This window comes from Chinchilla lanigera, unplaced genomic scaffold (assembly GCF_000276665.1).
Source record: "Chinchilla lanigera isolate Chin_1 unplaced genomic scaffold, ChiLan1.0 scaffold00151, whole genome shotgun sequence".
NCBI classification, from domain to species: Eukaryota; Metazoa; Chordata; class Mammalia; order Rodentia; family Chinchillidae; genus Chinchilla; species Chinchilla lanigera.
Window position 1 is genome coordinate 1,793,285 of NW_004955552.1, and position 24,171 is coordinate 1,817,455.

General features: G+C 37.5%; 1 protein-coding gene across 1 annotated transcript in view; it reads left to right on the forward strand.

The window, feature by feature from the left end:
• Fgl1 (fibrinogen-like 1) overlaps positions 1-20,651 on the forward strand; it is a 29,890-nt gene extending 9,239 nt beyond the window's left edge. The window contains exons 3-8 of the mRNA XM_005412199.2: positions 543-723; positions 10,105-10,264; positions 10,514-10,611; positions 14,731-14,819; positions 14,992-15,179; positions 19,165-20,651. Coding sequence (XP_005412256.1) covers positions 543-723; positions 10,105-10,264; positions 10,514-10,611; positions 14,731-14,819; positions 14,992-15,179; positions 19,165-19,324 — 876 coding nt within the window. The 3' untranslated portion in view covers positions 19,325-20,651. The remainder of the gene's footprint in view (positions 1-542; positions 724-10,104; positions 10,265-10,513; positions 10,612-14,730; positions 14,820-14,991; positions 15,180-19,164) is intronic.
• Positions 20,652-24,171: the final 3,520 nt, after the last annotated feature.

Sequence of the window (24,171 nt, forward strand, 5' to 3'; positions counted from 1 at the left end):
AAAAATTAAGCATTGACTTCTTGAGCATGGCATGTGAAGTTTAACTGCTCTGTCACAGTTTTTCTTCTTCAGTCAGTGGCTGCAGCTCCCCATCTGTTTGCTTTCGTAGCTCTTGTGTCACGGTCATGGTCTCGTTCAAAGTAGTACAAATGCGGTTCTTAGTCTCCTGCTGCTCAATACCAATGGGTTCAAAATGTGCGTATGAAGTTTGGTATTGAGACCTTATCACTGACAATTCCTGTAAGAGTGTAACTGGATTTTTCTTGCCAGCTGAATCAGGATGATTAGTCTTGATTTCATACTCCACCCTATATGGAATGTAATAGAGACCAGAGCCAGCTTTCTCGAATATCAGTTCCAGCTTATTGGCCTCTGCCTACATGTTGAATGGTTAACATTCCTCCGACCCTGGTGGCATTTAAGCTGCAAAACTTCTGGAATAATATTCTTAATGGTGGCGGAGACAAAATTGAATAACTGGTTTATCCAAATTATTAGCAGCATTTATTTCCTGTGACAATGAAATGCACATTGCTTTGCAGGGCCTGGAGGACTGTTTCCAGGAGGAGGAGCGGCTCAGAGCACAGGTGCGCCTGCTGGAGACTCGGGTCAAACAGCAACAGGTCAAGATTGCACAGCTTTTGCATGAGAAGGAAATCCAATTCCTCGACAAAGGAGAGGAGAATAGTATAATTGACCTTGGAAGCAAGAGGCAGTATGCAGGTCAGGATCAACTGAGATTTTCAATAACTTTTATGTATACTCAGGCAACAAACAACATGAAATGTATCGATTTAAAATGTCTTCTACAATGCTGTATACTTTTCTCTCTATAATGTACTCTTTTTCTTTCTTTCTTTTATTTTCTTTTGGTTTTTGAGACAAGGTCTTGGTATGTGGTTCAGGCTGATCTTGAATTCGCTATGTATCACAGGCTGGCTTTGAACTTGTAGTGGTCCTCCTGCCTTAGCCTCCTGAGGGCTGAAATTACAGGCATGTGCCACCATGCCTGGCATCTCTATATTATATAGTCAAGCAATGTTTACTAAGAAGGAAAAATATCTGAGAATTTTTATAGTTTAATAAGAAATCACAATTGATTTTATTTTTATTTTTTCAATTCTAATTTTTTGTTAGTATATGTTTGGGATACATATCCATCACATTCTTTGTGGGGAGTTGGTCCACATATGTAATGCATCTCAATTGCCTTTTACCCCCTTTCCCTTTCCTCTCTCCCCTCCCTCCATCTCTTACTCCCTGCCCCTCTGCAGAAGATCTCTCTCCCTACTTCCTATCAAGATAACAGATTTTTAAATATTAGTGTACAGATGGCAGGTTATTGCTGTGAATTTTTTCAGGTTTTATTTTTTATCAGCACATGTTTCCAATATGCAATGATTACACTCCTTATGAGGAGTTGGTACTTGTACATGACACATCTTAATTCTTGTTTTCAACCTGTTCCCTGGTAGCCTCTCACCTCTGAATCCTCTTCCATATGGGAGAGATTTGTCTCTTTATTTTTTATTATCTGTCCTTCATTTTGTACTTTATTTATATTTTTGGTTTCACATGTAAGAGAAACTTTGCCATATTTAAGCTGTGTGTCTAACATTTCACTTAATATGGTCTCAAGGTGCATCCTTTTTCTTACAAATGACTTCAGTTTATTTTTCATGGCAAGTATACTCTATTATGTACAAATGCCAGGTTTTCCTTCCCCATTAATCTGGTTTTCGGGGTGTTTTCTGTTTTTTCTTATCCATTCATCCATTGCTGGACCTATAGATACTGCTTCCAGAATTCCACTGTTATGCATTGTGCTGCTATAAACATGGATATGCACATACACTGTAATATGACATCTTTAACTCTTTCAGTAAGATACCTAGAGGGGAACAGCTGAGTCAGATGGAATTTCCAGTTTTAGTTTTTGAGGACTCTCCATACTGATTTCCATAGTGATTATACTAATTTACATTTCCACCAACAAAATAGAAGGGTTCCTTTTTCCACAGCCTCACCAACATTTGTTGTTTGATTTCTTGGTGATAGTCACTTTTTCCAGAGTAAGACGGAATCTCAGTGTTGTTTTAATTTGCATTTCTCTAATGGCCAGAGATGTTGGACATTTTTTCATGTGTTTATTGGTTATTTATACTTCTTCTGAGAAGTGTCTATACATCACTATATAGCCCAGGATGGCCTAGAACTCTCAGGGATCCCCCGCCTCTGCCTCCCAAGTGCTGGGATTACAGGCATGCACTACCACGCCCAGCCCATAGAATGTTTAGAACATAAAATCAGAATGTGGAAAAGACACCTGCACTCCATAGTCATTGCAGCACAATTAGCTAGGATAAGGGATCAACCTATATCATCAGTGGATAAATGGGGAAACCGCTAGATGTATACATAGGGATATATATAATAAAACACTATTTCACCTTTAAAAAGAAGAAATTCCTGTCATTTTGATAACATGGATGAATTCAGGGATTATTACATGAAATAAACCAGGCACAGAAAGATAAATACTCCATAATTTCATTCTTCTGAGGAATCTGTAAGAGTTGAACGCATAGAAGCGAAATAGAATGGTGAAAAGGGTGAGAATGAGGGCTGCTGTAGAAGCCGGGAGGTAATTGGTGGGGAGAGCCATCGAAGGTGTTATAGAGAATTTCAATTGATAGGAGAGACAAAAATAATTTTCAAGGAGCAGAAGTATGTGGTAGGACCAGAACTCAGACATTACCTGCTGTCAGGCTTTACTTCCGCATGCTACCTTCCAGGTGCACTAGGGTTATTTCAGTGTCCCAGCGGCACCCTTCCCTCCTGAACTCTTGGGACTCTGTTAGCCCTTCCCTCCACCTGGAGCACCCCTGCTTCACTCTCTTCCCCTAAGCTGACTCCTACGATTCCTCCTTCAGACCGCAGTTTAATCCTTACTTCTTTCAGAAAGTTTAAAAAATTTTATTGGTACATATTTGCAGTACAAAATGATTGCATTGCTCATGGGGAGTTGGTATGGGTACAGGACACATCTTAATTCTTATCTAAATCAGGTGTGGTGGTGCACGCCTGTAATCCCAGCACTCTGGAGGCTGAGGCAGGAGGACCGTTGTGAGTTCGAGACCAGCCTGGGCTACAAAGTGAACTCAACGCCAGCCTGAACTGCATAGCGAGACCCTGTCTCAAGAAGACAAAAAAAATTTTTTTATCTATCCCCTGTGCTCCCCTTCCTTCTCCCCACTCCATCTGTTGGTTCTCTTCCCTTATGAAAAAGAACTGTCTCTCTAATTCCTCTTATCTTTTATTTTTCTCCTTGTTTATATTTTCAATTTCTCACATAGGAGAAACCATGTGATATTTAAGCTTGTGTGTTTGATTTATTTCACTCAACATGATGGTCTCAGTTGATGCTCCACCGTGTACAATTGTCACTTTGTCTTTATCCATTCATCTGTTGAGGGATATGCAGGCTGCTTCCGAGAGTAAGCTCTTCTGATTTGTGCTGCTGTAAACATGGGCATGCGTGTATCACTACATGGAGTCTTTAACTCATCCCAGAAGACACATAGAAAGGGAATAGCTGGGTTAAATAGAATTTCTATTTTTAGTGGGTTTTTGTTTTTGTTTTTAGAACTCTCTTCACTGATTTCTAGAGTGGTTGCAATAGTTCACATTCCCACCAGCAGTGTAGAGGGTGTGTTTTTCCCTGAAGCCCACATTGTTCACTGTTTGGTTTTTTGATGACAGCCACTCTTACTGGAGACCAGCCTGGGCTACAGGTAAGTTGAAATCTCAGTGTTATTTTAATTTGCATTTCTCTAGTGGTCAGAGATGTTGAGCATTTCCCATATATGTATTGGCCATTTGTACTTCTTCTGATGTGTTTATTTATTGCAGATGCCCTTTCTTGTTTATTTGTTTTTTGAGACAGGGTCTTACATATAGTGCAGCTTTACCTTTAACTTGTTTATGCAGCCCGCACTCACCTTGAACTCATAGTGATCCTTTCCCCTCCCTTCCAAGTGCTGGGACTGCAGGCACATGCCACCATGTCTGGCACCAGTTACCCATTTTTTGATTGTGTCTTTTATATTGGAGGACCTATTTGGTAAAAAATTCTTTATATATTCTAAGTATTAGTCTTCCATCTGGGGAATGGCTGGCAAAATTTTCATTTTGTAGATTGTCTCTGCACTCTATTGGTTGTTTCTTTTCTTGTGCAGAAGCACTTTAATTTAAGTTGATTCTATTTGAGGATCCTTACTATTACTTTTGTGCAATTGGTTCTGTTCAAGATGTCCTTGCCTATGCCTGTGTCTTCAGGAGTTGTACCTAACTATCTTCCAGCACATTAAGTTTTTCTATTTTAACATTTAGACCTTTGATCCGTTGTGATTTTAGTTTAGTACACGGTGAAAGATACGGGTCTACATTCAATCTTCTGCACATAGCGAGCCAGTTTTCCCAGTACCATTTTCATGCATGCTTCACTGTCCTTCACCCCTGGCTGAACTGCCCAGTTTCTTGTTGTATCTTTAGCACCTAACATGGTGACTGGCATATAATAAATGTTCTGTACATATTTTAAAAATTTAATTAGTGGAACAGATCAAGTGAAAGAAAGTGAAGGCATACACTTCAAAGATGCACATGGGGTCAAAACTACAGTTATTTGAACAAGAACTTGAGAAAAAGCAGCAGCTTGGTTAGTCAAGAGATAAGCCCACAGATAAGATATTCCACAGGTAAGCACAAACCTGATCGCAATGGCAGGGAGCTAGTGGATGCAAGTGGGGTGCCATTATCCCCAGTTCCAAACAAGCTCCAGATTCAGGGTATCTATTCAAATAGCATCTGAGCAGGTTAGCAGCACAGGCTCAAGGGTCAGATCATGTTAAGAGGTGGGCAATTGGGTATTTATCAGTGGGGCTACACAACCAGTCATAGGAAGACTGAGAATGAGATAAAAATCCAGTTTCTGTGTCGAGAGCACTGGGGAGCAGACCTAGGAAATAAGAAGTCACCAAAAAGAAAACAAGAAACTGAAATGCCAAGCTCAGAGCAAGACTTAGGTAAGAGAGTCACAATGAGAGAGTTCAGAAAAACCATTATTGTGTGTGCACAATATAACGATAAGAGAGATGATAGGCATTCTAGATGACCATTTCTAGGTATAAGAATAAATTAAAATCCAGCAGTTAGCAGATTTCCATTTAATGTCTTCATATACGTTACAGGCATGAAGGAGAAGGAACAAAATCTGAAATATAGCAAACTTTAATTATACACTATTTTTCAGTGTACAGATAAATAGTACTGGAGAGTCTACCACGAACACTTAATGAATAAAACACACAACACATAAATTCCAATTAAATGGGCTATAACATAGTATGCATACTATAATATTTTAAAATGCTTAAGATCCTGTTCACATCAAAGTTTATGATTTTGATGCCCTTGAACTTTAAAAAAAAAGCTACTCATATATATGATCTGTAGAGATATAAATTTCTTTGTTCTTATCTCTTTTGTTTACAAATTACTATATTACTTCTAAATTGGTTATTTTCTGAACTCTAATTCATTCATGGTAGAAATCATCTAATTACATACAGCCTAGCAATTTGTGCAAACAATGCACAAATCACACATTTTTATAGCATGTAATTAAACTGTATCTTTTAAAAGCACTTGGGTACTATTGCACTATGAATTAAAAGATTATGGTACCAAATTCACATGTGTTGTGACAGTCACAGCAATCTGGCACCAGGTCTGTTCAGCCAATGAGACTCTGGCTGCACTATGGCCCTGCTTCCGGAGCTCCCAGTCTGGTGTCCATCACTTGAGGCAGTATGTCAGTGAGGTGCAGGCCTGGACAGCCAGTTTCTAAGTCCTGCTGCTTATCTTGCTAGCTGGGGTCTTTGGGTAAATTTCTCAACCTCTGTATGCCTCATGTTGTTTATTTGTAAAATGATAATATCTGTTTATTTGTTGAGAAGATTGAGTAATGTGTTTTGTTTTGTTTTTTTTTTTGTACTAAGGATTGAATACTGACCCTCACATATGCTAGGCAATGTGCTAAGGCCCAGACCTTTGTTAAAATTTATTTTGAGAAAAATGTCTCACTAAATTGCCCAGGCTGGCCTTGAACTTGCAATCCTCCCACCTCAGCCTCCTAAGTACCTGGGATTATAGACACATGCTTGGCTATATCTTTAGCCCAAAGGAAGTGCTCAATGAATGTCATTGATCTATGGACATTATCTTCTCTTTTTTCCTTTTAGAGGAAAGGCCCTGCCCATTCCACCCTACTAGAATACACATACTCCAGAGAGGGACCTTCCTTCCTCCTCTTAGTTTCCTTCTTATGTGGCCTGGGAGTGAGGGTGGCGGTGGCGGTGGCAGCGTTGGTTCTGGCAGGCCCAGCTTGATCTGTGAGCTGGCAGCTGACCTTGTTCCTGGCTTATCCTTTAGACTGAAAAATATGGGGTACTACCTACAGAAGGGGGAAAATTTGCCAGCTATTTTTCAGGCAGACGATTAATATCTAGAATATATGAGGAACTCAAAAAAATTAGGCCACCCGAAATAAAAGACCTAATCAAAAAATGGACAACTGAGTGAATAGACACTTCTCCAAAGTAAAAATGGCTAATAAATACAAAAAAAAGTTCAACATCTGGCTATTAGAGAAATGTAAATTTATTTTCAATTTTTTATCAGATGTTATTGGTACATTTTAGATACACGCAGTGATCACATTCATCGTGAAGAATTTGGACCTGATATAACTTGATTCTTTCTTTCCATTCCCCTACCCTCCCTTCAACCCCTCTTCCCTTCCTCATGTACGAAAGATTTGTTTCCATTGTTCCTTCTTTTCTCACTTTTTTTACTTTTCCCTTCTTTCTTTTCCCCCTACCCCATCTCTTGCTCCCCTCCCCATGTGAACATTTTTTCCTAGAGAAATGCAAATTTGAACAATTCTGAGATTCCATCTCACTCCAGAAAGAACGGTGTCAGCAGGAAATCAAACAACAACAAATAGTGGTGGGGGCTGCAGGATGAAAAGAACCCTTCTACATTGTTGGTGGGAGTGTGAACTAGTACAACCACTGTGGAAATCAGGATGAAGGTTCTTCAAAACACTAAAGTTAGAAATTCCACACAGCAATTCTCCTTCTAGGTATCTTCCTGAAAGAGTTAAAGTCATCAAAGCACAGCGATACATGCATGCCTGTATTTATAGCAGCACAGGTCATAGTAGCTAAATCTTGGAAGAAGCCCATATGTACATCAACAGATGAGTGGATAAAGAAAGCATGGTGTTTGTACACAGTGGAGTACTACTCTGTCATAAAGAAGAGTAAACTTGAGTCACTATAGGAAAATGGATGCGCTTTGAGACCATATGGCACAGTTTCTCATATAATACAAATAAAGAGCAAAATGAAAGATAGATTTAGGAAGTAGCAAGACAGATCTTTTTCAAATGGAAAGGGGATCAAGAGATAGAGGGAGAGAAGAGGGAAGGGGAAGAGGATGAAGAGAGAATTGAGATGTGTACCTGCATCAACTCCTCACAAAGAATATAATCATTATGTACTGCAAACATGTACTAATGAATAATAAAAAAAGAATGCATTTAAATTCTGCCTTGGTTTGCAGCTCTGAACCTCAGCCATCTCTCTAAGATAAAAGGAAAATTCCCCTTTGGCAAGCTGGCATGTCACTTTATGAAGCTTATGCTCACTCAGCCTTCCAACATGGCTTGCTTTCTGCATACAGAAACCATTCACATTACCCAGTGTAATGCAATGTTTGTCCAAGGAGCGGGCAGGAAGCCCTGGCTTCTCGCTAGTATTATGGAAATATCAGAGCATCTTTACTTTTTAAAGCTCCCATAAACGCAGAGCTCTCTAATCTTGCCCTTCTCTACCTATTCTCCAGGGGACTGAGTGGGTGAAAACATTTTGAAAAATCACAGTTTTAAATATATAGTTTTAAACTCTACATTGGTCAGACTTTCTGCTATCTCAATTTAAGTCACATTTTACAAGATAGGCTCCTTAACTTGTTTGCTCACTATAACTGGTTGAACTCTTGGTACTTTTTTGCGGGGGGAGGAATATGTGTTTATTTGTTAAGATTTTTCTCCCATGATTTTTTTTCCATTGAAAGTCGTCCTCTGGATCTTATATTGTGTTTGGCATTTTCTTCTTTGGAGAAGGAAAATTTTAAAAACAAATACATACACAGCATAAAATAAAAACAAACAGAAAATGTTGGCAGAATTTTCCATATTCATGAAGTTTTCCAGAGGCAAATGTTATAGCTGAATATTTCCATATTTGCCTGGAGAATAGTTTGAGCTTTGTAAGTTTTTGCTAGTCAGGCCTTTGGTGGAAGATTAATGTAAACGAGGAACTCCTTTCCTAACTGGCTTGAAATGTGTTTATTTTAATGAGTGTGTTTTACAGCGTACCTGACCACAAGATGTAAGTTTTTAATAACATGGGCTAATTTTATGTAACCATTTCCCTATTGTTTTTCTTCTTGTTTGATCACAAACAAGATCTTTTTTGTAATCCAACATGTATATGAAATATTGTGCATCTGAATCTTGAAAATATAGTACATATACAGATAAAGCCTAAATCACTACAAAGATGAATATTTCACTAAAGCAAGTGTATCATTGCTTTCAGCCTCATGAAAGCTTTATAAAGTATCTGAGGTTTTTTCTTTATTTTTTCTCTTCTCATTCTTACTATCCATACTTAGCATGCAGTTTATTTTAGCTGTAACAAAACAGTTGTAGACGATTCAGCATCAAAACAATGAACATGAACAAAGAATTTAAAAATATGTTAAAGGATTCAATTAGGAACAAAACATTGTATTTATATATTTATTTATTTATAGAAAACAGTCTAAGAGAAAATTACTAAAGTGATTAGAGTAAAATGTGAGTTAAAATTGTTGAAATGTTTTTACTTGGAAGTCTATGGCTAATTATTCTTGAGGCTATCTTTTTGTAGTGGTCACTGCTTCAGCCACTCCACGATATAGTTTTCTGAGCACCTAAGTAATTCTTAACTACATTTTCTAAGTCTGTGCAGAAGATAGGTCCAAGCGAGATACAATGGATATTAAGTTGCTCCATCCTCAAGTGGCTTAAGAAATAAATATTGCATCTTGCTGAAAAATTGCCAGCTATCTTATGTCACTGATGAAAGGGACCCAATGGCAAAGACAAATGCAAGGCTGAAAAGAGTAGCAGAAGCTTGCAGATTTTAGCTAAAACACCCAAGAAATTGTGGACAACTAGAAATTACAGTAGGAAAAGATAAATTACAAATACAAAAAAAGAAAGAAATTAATTTCAGTGAGATCAGGCATATAAGCACAGGCCTATTATCCCATTACTTAAGAGGCTGAAGCAGGAGGATCGCTCCAAATTCAAGGCCACCCTGGGCTCCACAGTGAGTGTAAAGGCAGCCTGAGCTACGTAGAGAAACCTGGTCTCAAAACTAAAGAAAAGAAATTTCTGTGGGTTAGTAAAAAAAAAAAATCTTGTGAGACTGACAAAAGTTATAAGAACTAACAAGATTAGGATTTGGGGCTTATTTCCAGATGTTCAGATGAGCAAGTCTTTAAATCAAGACACCCAATATTAAATTATTGGCTTAGTGTTATATTTCTACTTTCATTTTTAGCTTTATAGTAGAGATACGTTCTTCTGTGCTGATTAATAAAGCTATAAATTCCCCTTACACTGTAATTAATCAAACACATATTTATTTTTAAATTGTTTTCTACAAAATCATTAATAAGAAAATGATTCCTATTTTGTTCTTTTTTTTCTTGTGATCATATCAAGAAATCAGATGATAATTAAATCTAGGGACAAAAATAAAATGACTTGCCTAGTGTTGGAATATGTACAAAACGTACAAGATAAAATTTTATAAAGTTGATTATCTATACTATGTGTTTATCTGTCTCCATTGGTATTGAGTAATCTCAAACCTTTAAAAAAAGACACATGATAAATGTTACAGTGCCTTGTTTTGTGAATAGATTGTTCAGAAATTTTCAATGGTGGATATCAGCGCAGTGGATTTTACAAAATCAAACCTCTCCAGAGCCCAGTGGAACTCTCTGTTTATTGTGACATGTCTGACGGCGGAGGATGGACTGTAATTCAGAGACGAGCTGATGGCAGTGAAAACTTTAACAGGTGTGTTAATTACAAGGATTTCTCTGGAGCAGCAAATGTGAGGATTGTGAGATTTATGTTAAGCCTTTAAAAAATTATACCTGAAGTTTACTGATTAGACAGAATGTCATTCTCTTTAAGTAAGAGTGCTAACAATGAATTAACTAATCAAGAAAACATTAGTGGTAGGGGGTTATAGAGGGTACTTTGAGTCCTGCAGATGTCCATTTGGATTTTGATAAAAAATAAGCTTTTATTTTACATTTTTAGAGGCTGGGATGACTATGAAAATGGCTTTGGAAATTTTGTACGAAAAAATGGTGAATACTGGCTGGGTAATAAACATCTTCACCTATTGACTACACAAGGTAAACTCTGCTTGATGTCAGTTTGAAATACAAGAAAGATAACACTAAGATGTTGGCCACTAAGCCATAGGCAATGGAACTAGTTCAGTAACTGCTATGATGTGCAGATTGTAATGATACCTGTTGGACAATAGTCTCCTTTTGCAAAATGTAGCTACTTAAAATTAGGAAGAGAAGAAAAGAAACTAGAATGAGGTTGGGATTCTTTTCTTATGTATCTTTTCTATTTCTAGAAAGGAAATGTAATGTCATAAGCATGTTAATGCCTTCAGTGCCTGAAAATTATGTATTGGTTCTCTATCAGCACAATAACACTGAATAACAAGTCACTTCAAAACTTCGTGTCTTCAAAGCCACAATTTATTATTTCTCAGAAATCTACAGGTTGGCTGGTGGTTTGGCAATCAGGACTGGGCTTTGCTGATCTTTGCCAAACCTGCAGGCAGATCTGCAACCAATGCCCTTGTCAGTGAGTGGCTGGTTGCTCCAGGATGGCCTCAGACAGAAACACTCAGGCCTCTCATCTTCCAGCTCGCTAGCCCGGACTTGTCCACGTAGTAAGTCAGGGTTCCAGGATGATGGTGGGAGCACACACATCTCTTAAGACTTACACTCGGAAATGGCACATTGTCATTTTCCTTCAGTCAGTGAAAGCAAGTCATCAGACTGACTTCCATAAAACGGGGGGCAGAGGGGAGAAGTAGACAATAGGAGTTAGGAAGTAGCATTGCAAAAGTAAGAGGTGAAAAATTAGGGAATTGGAGCTATTTTTGCACTCAAATATCATAATCTACTAAATGGCCTTGTTTCTGCACCCTGTCCCATTTTTAATTTTGACAAGTCTTTGAAGATTTAGCAAAGCTGAAAGAAGTCTCAGCCTATGGCCTAGTTTCTATGTTAACATTTTATTGTGCTTGTTTTATCACATATAGCCATCTCTCTATCCTTCTATTCATCCATAAATCTAACTTTTTAGAAATATACATTAAAAAAGAAATACATATTTCAAAGTAAGTTGCAGACTTCTGTATAGCTCCTCCCTTATGCATTTACATGTACTCTTTTTAAAAATAGCCATTCATTTATTATGGGCTCATAAAATTAAGCTCTACTTTTTTTTTTTTTTAGGTTCTACATTATTAAAAGGAATGTACTAATGTGACAGCAGCATTTTTTCAATTAATACATATTATTTTTATTGAGTGGTGGGTTTTGTTTTGGTATGTGCATATATGCATTAACATATTTTTCACATGTATATTTCTAACTAGAGTTTTCTATTTGCATAAAATATTGATAATAAACTTTCCAGGCTCCTATTGTCCATGTTTCCTTGCTATCCATAGCCTTCCTTACTTTAGTTGTAGTCTGAGATTATACTCAACACCACTGAGGTTTGATATTGAATGTTTCATAAAAGGTAATTGTGTTGCCCAAGAAAACATCTTAAATCATGTTCACTATGTATTAAATATAATTTCTTTGTTCCATCTAAGCTCAGGAAAGCTATTGATCTTTCTATATTTGTAATCGTCAGTAGGGTTATAATCATAAAGATCTTTGAGACTTGAAAATACTGGCTTCAGAGGATGAACATTTTTGGAAGCCTAATACTTTTCTTTGTTGTTCTTGTGATCATTGCTGTCTAACTTTAACGTTTCTTTTCCTTTAACACAGTTCTTATCTTGTTTTTTTTTTTTTTTGCCAGATACATAACATTTACCATATCACCTTTTGTTTCTTTTGCACATTAAATTTATCTGGTGCTGAAAAAAATCAGTGATGAAAACCCCAAGCAGTGACACTTGGAGCCTCTTAAATAGAGGAAATTCAAGCTTATTTTCCACATTATTGCCATTTACAGTTTCCCTTGGATGGGTTTTGCCAAGAAGCCTGCTTCCTCCCACATGTGCTTGGTGCTGGGAATGGAGCTGTGTGCGTGCTGAGCACACGCTCTGTCACTGAGCCAGGTCCCAGGTCTTCCTTCCATAGTTTTATTTGGCATCCAGGCTGGCTACTCCTATGGACCTGAAAATTTGTTTTTCAGTTCCAGGCCTCACAACTGTGTATCATTTCATTCTGAACAGAAGACAATGCTTTCATCCCTTCATTCATAATAATGAGAACACTTAAGGCCAGAGAAATTGCCTCTGAAAATAGTTTCATCCACATTACGTAAATTTTGACTGCTTGCAACAAATTAATTTACAAATGGTTTGTAATTGCAAGGTTGTTAATTTAATGACCAAATATTTAGATAATATTTGGATAATTGCTTTTAAAATTGAAACTGACTTTATGTCTCCCCTGTAACACAAAGTACTTTTGGGGACAGCTGATGCAGCCTTGTGTACTGTTTCCAAACACGTCTCAGTCTTGGCTTGCCCGACCTTTACTGCCTTTGGAGAGAGTCTCCACCAATATCCCTTCTTAAAATTGCTCCCTAGTAGAAACTGACTCCCTCACTCCAGCAACCCTGCCCTTGTTTTCAGGGCACATTCAGACTTCTGTTGGTCTGTCCTCCTGTACTGCCAATGTGAAAACTCCTGAGCTGAGCTAGAGGAGGGCCTAAGGCACATCTTTTATCGTGGGTGTGGAAAGAGCTAGAAGTTCACTTGCAATGTTACAGGTGTGTCAAGGCCCTTACAGTGCATCAGGATAGGAAGAGAGAGAAGCCAACCGTAGCTTGGGGCCTCTCTTAGGAGTCTCCCTGTTCCCGCTTAGAGTTCTAAGGAGTCTGAGACTCTAAACAATGTGGCCTTACAGGTCATTGTCTTATTTATCAAAATAGTATAGAACACATATGAACGAATAGTTGGTTTGATTTCTAACTTCCTCTGCTCTTGACCATAGTTTTGCTGCTAAAGAAAGAATAGTTTTTATTATTTGCAAACAATGGGACAATAGGAAACACAATTCCTTAAAATAGCAACTATTTCAATCCCTTTTTTTCAGATAGTGCCTTTTTATCATCTAAAATGTTATGGTCATCAAAGTACCTCTTTTATTTTATATTTCAGGATTTGTCTGTATCATATTTATTTTTTAGCATACATAAATAATACGTGCCAAATAAATTGTTTAATTTTAAAATGCTTTTACATTCAGATATCAACTCTTCAAAAAAACCTTTTGACTCAAAGTCTTTGATATTAGTGTATTTTCCAATAATTATGATCATTTGTGCATCATGAATGTTGGGAATCCAGAATTCTTAAGGATGTTCCTCTACTACCTCTGATATTCCCTTCCCATAGAGTCCATGCCACAGACTTTGGTGCTGACATTCTCTTGAATGAGCCGATATCAAAGAAAGTTTTCACATAACACCCAGGATTCACATTTCTTCCTAAAATTGTCCTCAAAGCGTTTGCTGGCTGACATTTTATATTACCCATAAACATAAATGAGATCATACATATGTTGGTAATAATGGCTATGAGTAGCCTGGCTAAGAGAGATTATAAAATTTTATTAATAGTACTTACTTATTTTTAGAATCAAGATTCTTACTGAAATTAAGAAAACAGATCAACTGTTGCATTTTATTTTATTTTATTTTATTTTATTTATTTTTTTTTTTTGGTTTTTCTCCAACTGTTGCATTTTAAAAACTTCTTTCGAGACTTCATATTCTTGAACTACATAACGACATTGTCTGTTGTTTATTACTCACTGAACTGTACTAATTTTTAATCTATGATAGACTTAGCAGAAATTTTCTACCTTTCCTAGTGTGTCTTTCACATTTTTCAAGTAAAACAAACAATAAAGGATTCATGTTTTAAGTGTAATAGTGTTACTGTTTATTCCTCAAAGATTGATTCTTACCCAGGCATGGTGGTGCATGCCTGTAATCTCAGCACTCAGGAGGCTGAGACAGGAGTACTGCTACAAGTTCAAAGCCAGCCTGGGCTACATAGTGAGAACTTCTCTTAAAAAACAAAAACAAAAACAAAAGAACAAAAAACCAAAAAAACCCAAAACAAAACAAAAAACAAAGTCTGATTCTTGACAAAAGGAAGTGATAAATGTAAAATAGATCTATAAATTATTGGTAAACCTCATATCACATATCATATCACACATTTTAAAAAACTACAATCTTGTTTTTTTCAGGAGACTACACTTTAAAAATCGACCTTGAAGATTTTGAAAAGAATAGCCGTTATGCACAATATAAAAGTTTCAAAGTTGGAGATGAAAAGGTATAAAAATTTCCAAATAGGTAACACCATGAATTAATACTTAAAACATACATTGTAACACTGAAGTCATTAGAGATAAAAATACACAATAGAGCCTGTTCTTTGATTTACTAAATAAATATGTTTTTAAAATGGTAACTACTAATAGTGAAATTTGCCCCTTTTCCTTTAGAATTTGTATGTGTTGAATATAGGAGAATATTCTGGAACTGCTGGAGACTCCCTTTCAGGGAATTTTCATCCAGAGATGCAGTGGTGGGCCAGTCATCAAAGGATGAAGTTTAGCACATGGGACAGAGATAACGACAACTACAAAGGGAACTGTGCAGAGGAGGACCAGTCTGGCTGGTGGTTTAACAGGTTTGATGTTTTATAAACACAGTAGTGATGGTATTGATGATATCTCACTGGTAGGTATTAATTATAATGTATGAGGCCATGTTGGTCTTATTGGAAATATTAGCATTATTAAGTAATTATCCTTATTAGGATTCTTTAGCAATGGAGTGTTTTTTATTGTGCATATTAATGACATTTGAAAGATATATCATAGAAATAAATCAAATTACTACTTTTGCAAAAGCTGCAAACTGAACTATGGGTGAATTATAAATATAAGTATTTGTGGCATCGTAATAACCAATTAGTGCTTCACTTTCTTATATAATAGAAAATTGCCATTGTTATTGCTGTATTTTCCTATGTAGTACAGTACTACATTTCTATCATGTGTCTTTCATTAGTTTATTGAATCCAAGATCTCCCAAGCAGAAATTTTTTCTACAATATTCCAGAAAGCCAATCCCATCTTCCAGATGGATATTTCAGTGTTACTCTATCAACAAGATCGTTTCATTTTTAATTGTGCAAAGCTCTTTCTTTCTTTATGGACCTGAAATCTACCTTCTTAGACCTTGTCAGGTTTTCCCTCTGTATCTAGAGAGTAATTGTAATCCCTTTCCAACATAATTCTTCAGGTGCTTAACCAAAAATTGATTTATTGCCTTCCTTAGTATTTTCTCTTCTGTGGGCCAAATATCCCTGACTCCTTTAATTTTGTCTATCTGAGATGGTTTCCAGACAGCTTCATTTGCTGTGATCACAAATTTAAGACAGGAATGGAAACCTTCTGCAGAGTCTTTCCTAGAAATGACCCAGTGGGTTTGCCCTCTCTGCAGAGCAGGTGTGTGCCAACTATTGGCAACACGTGAACTTTCAATCTTATGAGAATGCAAAGAGCCACCTCCAAGCAAACTGGACACTTAAACTTTCCATAATAAAACCTTTAGTACTTTTAGAGTGTCAGGTTTTCCATATACTTGAGGATTATCCATTTAAATTCCACAATTCAAACTTTTAACTCTTTTCCCTCAGTGTGTTTTAAAAGCATTTCAGGGTCTTCTAAATGGAGGTTAATTAGACATATATTAATATGCCTTAAATCATGAAAGGCCTCATTCTAACATCAGTTATTACAATATGCTGATTTTGAAGTGGTAGATCCAGTACCGATATAATGAGTTGAAGGTACTCTGGCTTGTTCAGGCGAATATAATTAACTATAAAAATAGTAGTTTTTTTCCCCTAGATTTTGCTGCTTAGGAGTTTGAGTCCATTTTATTTGGCCATTTGTAATGAAGCCAGGATATTTACAGCAATGTGAAGGGACAGAGAAACAAAGTTATGTTTTTACTTTGCAAGTGGAAGGTGGTGATAACCTCTTCCCTAGTGATTTTTTTTTCTTTTTTTAAAAAACATCTGTGCCTTCTCCGTTTCTTCCTCCTCCCCTTGTTCTTCTAAGTTAATGTTATTGAAAATTTATATATGATTCACAAAATCATCTGCAAGCATCAATAATGTTTGATTTTAGCCAGACATGGTGTCTCAAAAGTAAAAAACAAATAAACAAAAAGTAATAATGTTTGATTTTGCCAGACACATTGGCACATACTTAAAAAAAAAAATAGCACACACTAATCCCAGCCACTCAGGGAACTAAGAAGGATGGCAAATTTGACACACTGTTTTGAAATAAAAACAAAAAAGGCTGAAGATATAGTTCAGTGGTAGAGCACCCTGGATTCAATCCTCAGCCCCCTACACGAAAAAGTTTGATTTTGAGCAGAATTTCATATACAGAAATAATCACTAATATCACCGCAAGCTCAAGAGCATATACTTTACCAGCTGGTTGGCTTGTTTTGCACCTGAATGACAACAAACACACATATTAATGTGGACAAATAAATTATTTAACTAACCTTAGAGACATCCTTTCAGGGAGAACAAAGGAAGGCAAATCAGTAACTGGAGCCACCAAGTAAAATTAGAAAGCCTGGAGAAGAAGTAAGTTTTTCCAGAATTTAATTCTACTTTTATCATGCAAGGCACTACTATAGTTTAGCTCTGCCAGTCTTTCTTTGCTCCCTTCCTCTTTGTTGTCCCTGTCTCATAGTTGTTCTAATTTACATGAAACATTTGCACTTCCTGACTATCTCTCACAGAGGAAACCAATCACTGAACGGAGCCGTCTTCTCTCCCTGTTGGCATAGAATCTCACACGACTGCTTACAGCTACTTCTTGACCAAGGGTGCACTGCGACCTTCACTGTCAAGTCCAGATCGTTCTAGAAACTGGAGGATTCTGGACAATTAGTCTCAGAATAGTGAGTGGTTGACCATAGAATAAAGTTCCTCATGGACTTTAAACCACAGAGCAAATGTAAAAGTATGTTTATGTGGCAGATGATTCTACGCCAAAATGTTCATTCTGGAGGCTCACTTTACAGTGTTTTCTTCTTTAACATTACTGTTATGGTGTTTTAAAAACACAGCAGACTTTTGACAGTCACAGACTTAGTGTCTGTGGTTTCAATTAGTCGCATCCATTTAAATTAGGGAGACTTCCAGGATGGTCAAAAAGCAAATTAAAGCACTAAGCTGAATGATCCAAACCAACCACTCTATGTTTATGAGTAAATAATACGTTTTTATTCAATAATTTGAGTCCTTTGCATATATTTTCATATCCACCCCTTGTGAATGTTCTCCTTATATCCTAAAGGCTGACATATCATTATATGACATCAGTTATATCAATAAAGAAATATATGGTAGTTAATACCATAATAATGCAACACAGAAAACTGTCACATACTCTTATATGTAATTTATGTATACCAGGGACAAATGTACAGGCTCCAAAGGAAGAAGGGCATTATTTAGAAATTGATATCAAATTGATAATTTGGTAACCTAACAAACTTCTCTGGTAAGTGCAATGTATGCAGAAGATTAACTCATCCACTCAAATGATTATTGCTTAATGGCTGGGAAAGTTTTAAATGCTGGCTGAGGTTTTGTTTGCTCACTCTGGAGATGAACATAATCGATATGCTGGTGATTTAAGAGGAAGAAGGAGGGGGCTGGAACAGTGAAAGCTGCTTGGCAGGCTATCAAACCTGCAGTGAAAACTGGCCAGGGAAGCTCTGTAGATGCTGCCCCTCACCTTGCTTTCTAACCCAGGCCGCTCTTGCTCAGCATGAGATGAACACTGTGCTGATGAGTTGGATGTGAGGCTGGAGGTTACAAGCTCCCTGCCCTTACTTTTCTTTTTGGTTTAAAGGCGAATAAGATTCCAAATGCATGTTTTTCAATGGGTACACTCCAAGTGGTCTGGGTTGGATCCTCAGATTTATTATGGCAATAAAACCCATCAGTTTATTTTTATTTTTATTTTTGAGACAGGGTCTTGCTTTGTAGCTCAGTCTGGCCTTGAACTCACTAGGTAGCCCAGGCTGGCCTCAAACTCAGAGTGATCCTCCCAAGTGCTGGAATTACAGATGTGTGCCACCAGATCTGAGACCTGACATTTTAAAAAGCCAATTCACCTTGAGACCATAATGTTAAGTGAAATAAATGAGGCACACAAGTATGTTTAAGTATTGCATGGTTTCTCTAACATGAGAAAATCAAAATATAATTAAGGAGCATAATAAATGATAGATAACAGGAAGTAAGGAGAAAGATTTTTCTCAAATAGGAGGAGGATCAAGAAATGGAGGAAGGAGAAGGGAGATGAAAACAGGAATTAAAATCAGTTATGTTCATGTTCGAACTCCACACCAGGGATTAGGTACTGCAAACATGTACTACGTAATTTTTAACAGCCAAAAAAGCTAACCTGTTTGTAGAAGTACCCTACTTTTGAAAATTAAAAAATAGTCACTTGACTATGAGATAATAGTCATAGTTAAAAAGTTTTGATCATTTGTTAACAAGGTATGTTTTTGAAAGGTACTTTTTTCTAGTCTGATTGTTCTGTTTTCTTTTTTTCTCCCACTAGGTGTCACTCTGCAAATCTAAATGGTGTCTACTACAAGGGCCCCTACACAGCTGAAACTGACAATGGGGTTGTCTGGTACACCTGGCATGGGTGGTGGTATTCTTTGAAATCTGTGGTTATGAAAATTAGGCCAAATGATTTTATTCCAAATATTGTTTAATTGTCCCCATTGGGCTTTCATTTCTGCAATTCATCTTATTTAAAATAATTTGAGAAATAGCAATTCTGCACATATATACATAATGATGGCAATTATTGTGTGTGCTATTTTTCGTTCTTTTTACTGGCTTTTATTACTTAGTATATTTTGGGTGCAGCAAATACACATTATTTGCCAAATAAATGTAGATTGTGCTTATACTTATTGAATTCTTATGTGCAAAGGACTACAGAAAAATTTATATTGCACAAAAAATAAAATAAAAGCATAGACTATATATCATGATTTAGGATACAATACAAATATAAATGCATAATAAATTAAGTTTTAATGCAATTGACAAAACATGACAAAATTTAGCACATAATCATTACTGAATCAACACCACAGACAATAAATATGAGCTGGGCATTGAACTCAGATTTTGGCTACAGAGTTGAAAGCCTTAAGCATAGCCCAGAATGTTAAGCACTATAAAACACTACTTATATTTTTGCATGTTTGGGTAGGTTATGCATTTCTATCACAGGCCTCATATTCTTATGCCAGCCCTGGGAGACATTGTTATCGGCATTTAATAGAGCTGAAAATGTATGGTTCTGAGTTTCTGTGACTTCTAAAAGTTACAGAGTTAAAGAGAAGGGGAACAAGGACTTAAATCTAAGACTCAAGGCTTCTGATGCTAAACTGAATGTTTTGCCTTTATGCTGACACTCTTCTGGACAGAAGAGTAAAAGCCTGAGTCAAGATAAGATGTTCCAAAAAGTACTTGTATGCCAACTATACGTCAGGCCCAGAAAAGGCTGTTCAAGCACATGGGGAGGTCAGCTATTTGAGAAAGATTACATCATCCCAAAAATGTAAATGATTTTAAGAGCTGATAAGTTTGCAGCAGAACTGTATGCTTGGGGGATATATAACAGTGGGCCTGACCTGCTGTGGGGAGTGGATGGGGAAGCTGCTCACTAGGACTTTTTAAGCTGAGACCTTTTAAGTAAGTAAATTTGGGGAAATCATTGCAGGCTGAGGGAAGCCCTGTATATAAAGTACACAAATCAGGAAGGAAGTACATGGACATGCAAGAAGGTTAGATAGGCAATATCGTTTAATCATTCTTAAATCCTGAAGCCAGGGATTCTGACACTTCATAGCTTGTGGCCTTGGGAAGGATATTAACTTCTCGGAGCTTCACCTGTCTCACCTACAACATAGTATGTGCCTCACAGAAGTGTCTGGCATGTGATAAGACCTCAAACGTTTATTAACTGACTGACTCATTGAAGATATAAGTGAAAAAATGAACAAAATATATGAGTGTTATTCTGTTTGTGGGTTTTCTCTCTTTTTAAAACTAATCATTATTTTAAGTGTTGCTCTGAGGATTACACAAGTAAAACATTTAGCATTATGCCTTGCATGAAGTAAGCATTTGAAAATAACTAGCTATGGTTATTAGTGAAGTAGGCATTAAAAAGCAACAATAATAGATGTCCTTGAAATCACAAGTCTCACAATGATGTTAAGGTTAGTTGTGCCTGACCCTCTAACTCGGTGTTTCTCAAAGCATTGCTTCTTTAACTTTAATGTCATACAAATCACCTGGGGATCTTATTAAAATATAAGTTCTAATTCTGGGGTGGGACCTCTGATTCTGTTTTTTTAACAGGTCTCCAGATGATGCAGAAGTTGCCAGTCTAGGAATCACACTCTAGAAAAAGCAAGGGTTAGGGAACCATGGTTCTTGAGATACTAGTGGTTAGTGCAGGAGGAAAAGAGCATATAGCATGTCGCATTTTACATTTAGGTCAGAGTGTGTTCAGCTGCAAGGTGTACATTACCCGATTATGAAAGTCCAAGCAAAGAGGGATTTATTCTTCTTAGGTAACAAGAGCTCAGGGGGTAAGTGTTTGCTGGCAAGGTTTAATGCTCTCCTTTAATGTTTCTGCAACTTAAGCCTTTCTTCCAAATCCCAAAATATGCACTGCAGTTCTTGCTCTAAATCCTTTTTTAAAAAATCAGAATGGGATGTGATAGTCCACACTTACAATCTCAACAACTTGGGAGGTTGAGGCAGGATTGCAAGTTCAAAGCCAACCTGGTCAATTTAGCCAGACTCTTTCTCAAAATAAAAAATAAAAGGGTCTGGGATGTAGCTCAACATTCCCTGAATTCAATCCCCACTAACTCCCTGTTCCCTCAAAAAACCTGAAGGCTTCCATTTGTGCCTCAATGGCCAGAATTGCATCCTCTGTTCACTCCACCTGGAAGTAACTCTAGGAAGGAACATGTTCAGTTTTATAGACTGGGCATGCACACAAAAGGGAGAAGTGTTTGCCAAGGTCCCGAACATTCACTTTTTAATGAAATTTGTGGGAACAGTGTTTTGTAGGATACACTTTGGAAAGCTGTCAACAATAGAGTACCACACCATTTTAAATATTGGTATCATCTTGTCACTGGCTACCAGGGGTCCTTGCCTTAGTGAAAATTAAAACTAAAGTCACCATAGGAATTTATAGGCTAAAGCTTTAATTGAAAGGTAAGTGAAGATAAAGAAAGGTCTCCAGGCTGAGTAGTAGCTGGAGAAGGCACACTGATGAAGAGATCAGACTGGCTTGCAATGAGGACTGGGGGCCAATTTTAGGGAGTGGCAGTTCGCTGGGTACTGGTTGATCATGATCTCGGCCCTGACTTGTAGCTCGGGTTGAATCCTCCTAACTTGAGGGGCAATTTCATTCATGTGAAGTACTGCTGGAATCCCAGGTGACCACAGGTTTAGGCACAGTGATGGAGGAACTCTTAGAGCTTCCAATGATACAGACAGTGTGCTACGCATGGTGCCATAGGTTTGCACCACTGGTTTAGGGCAGTGGAGGTTCTGGGCAGAGCTAAATATCCCTATGAATCTCTTATCCTGGTGTCCTCACTCTTGAATGAGATATATTAGGTAAGTTTAAGGCTAGAAAAGCTTATTTTGGCAACTTTTGGGCAGACATTCCTTCTAAATACCTGACATGCTTATATGCAAAGCTGAGGACTTGACTTGGAGTTTTGCAAAACAAAGGCCAAACTTTGTTCAACTTTTTGTTACGTCAAGGCATTTGTGAGGCTAAGTGAAGACTCACAGTTTTTTTTTTTTTTTTTTTTTAGCAAAAACTGCTTTTAAGTCCCTGTCTATTTTACAAAAAACCACAAATTTATTTTCTTAATGAGTAACAGGGTAAGGGCCAGGAATTTGCCTTCTGTCCCTATAGTGGTCTCTATATATGACTATGTTCCTTGCTCAAGAAGAGTCTGAAGAACATATGTAATTAGGAGATCAAAAGGAATAAATGTTTTCAAAAAAAAAAAAAAAGATTCCACAGAGAAGTGTAAATGGAACTAAACAAGTATAATGTGTTTGAGGTTTATTTTGCAAAGAGAAACAATATAACACAGGACACATATTTTATATGATTATTTATAATGGTCACCCAAAGAAAGATATACAAAAAAGTGCTGGAAATCTGCCCATACACTAAGACAAAGGAATCCAGCTGAGGGTCTGGATCCCATGGAAATGTCCTGTATGAGTCCAGCTGAATACCTAGAGCTCATAACAATGCCTCTCATGAATCCAACTGGAGGCCCAGAACCCACGACAACGTCTCATGCAGGCCGGTTTCACAGATATGTGCTGGGAAGGCCCAAAGGTCAGTGATGGAATTTAGAAAGTCTGTGCCAGCAGGATGAAGGATCTGTGCTAGCAGCCTGAGAGATCCACACTGGAGCCAGGAAGTGATGCTCAGAAGAACCAGAGCTCCCCCGAAAGGTATCACAGCCACCCTCAGCAACAGTGAGGTCCCGAGCTCCTCCAATGATCAAGACAGCCGAGTTCCCATCAGGAAAGCCAACACAGCAAGCTTCTCCAAGACACTGGCAGTGAACCATCTTCCCCTCTGGAGCCAGGAAGCAATGCTTAAGGTGAGGACCAGAGCTCCCCCAAAGTGAATCAAAGCCATTTTCAGTGCCAACAAGGTCACGAGCTCCTCGGAGGATGAAAACAGCCGAGTTCATCAAGAAAGCCACCACTACAAGCTCCTCCAAAAAAATCAACAGCTCCTTACATTTTCCATCAGCTCCAACAGCCTTTCTCCACTCCCAAGAGCCTCTCTTCTTCTCCAGTTCTGCCTCTTATGCTGCTGGCAACAGTCCTCAGGTGGGCCTCCCACACCCAGCACCACGCTTACTCAGTTCAGCTAAGGGTTATTAGTTGACCACCAGTTGTCAGTCCACTACATATAGTGTTACATAAATCTCAATATAATAGCTTGTCAATGCAGAAGGAATAATTAAATGAATTAAAATGCCATAAAAGATAGAAGGGAAAGAGTTCTACTGAAAAATGGCTGGATTTGTTTTTCTAGTACCAAGAATCACACTCACAGCCTCACACTTGCCAGGGAGACACTGTGCTGCTGAGCTGAATCCCAGTCCAGATTGCTGGGTATGGTGAGAGTGTTGGTAGTGCTCTTCAGCCCATTTCAATGCAATGGGAGGTCTGTGGGGGGGCAAAAAATGGCAGCAGCTTGGAGGGAACAGGTGAGTTATTTGAGGAATCTGTATGTAAAAGAGAAAACTGATGTCATCCGAAGTCAACACATCAGGAAGACCCCAGCAAAAGAAGTTTCTCCATTCCTCTGAAATGCTACCATTAAAGAGTTGTTTATTACATTATCACTTTTTAAAATGCAAAATATTTTCAATTTATATCATCTAATTATACTTTAATTATACTTGAGTGGTTTTTTTCTTAAATGAAGTACAGAGAAAGGCCAGGAAAGCTGGAAAAAAAATGCCTTGGTTCA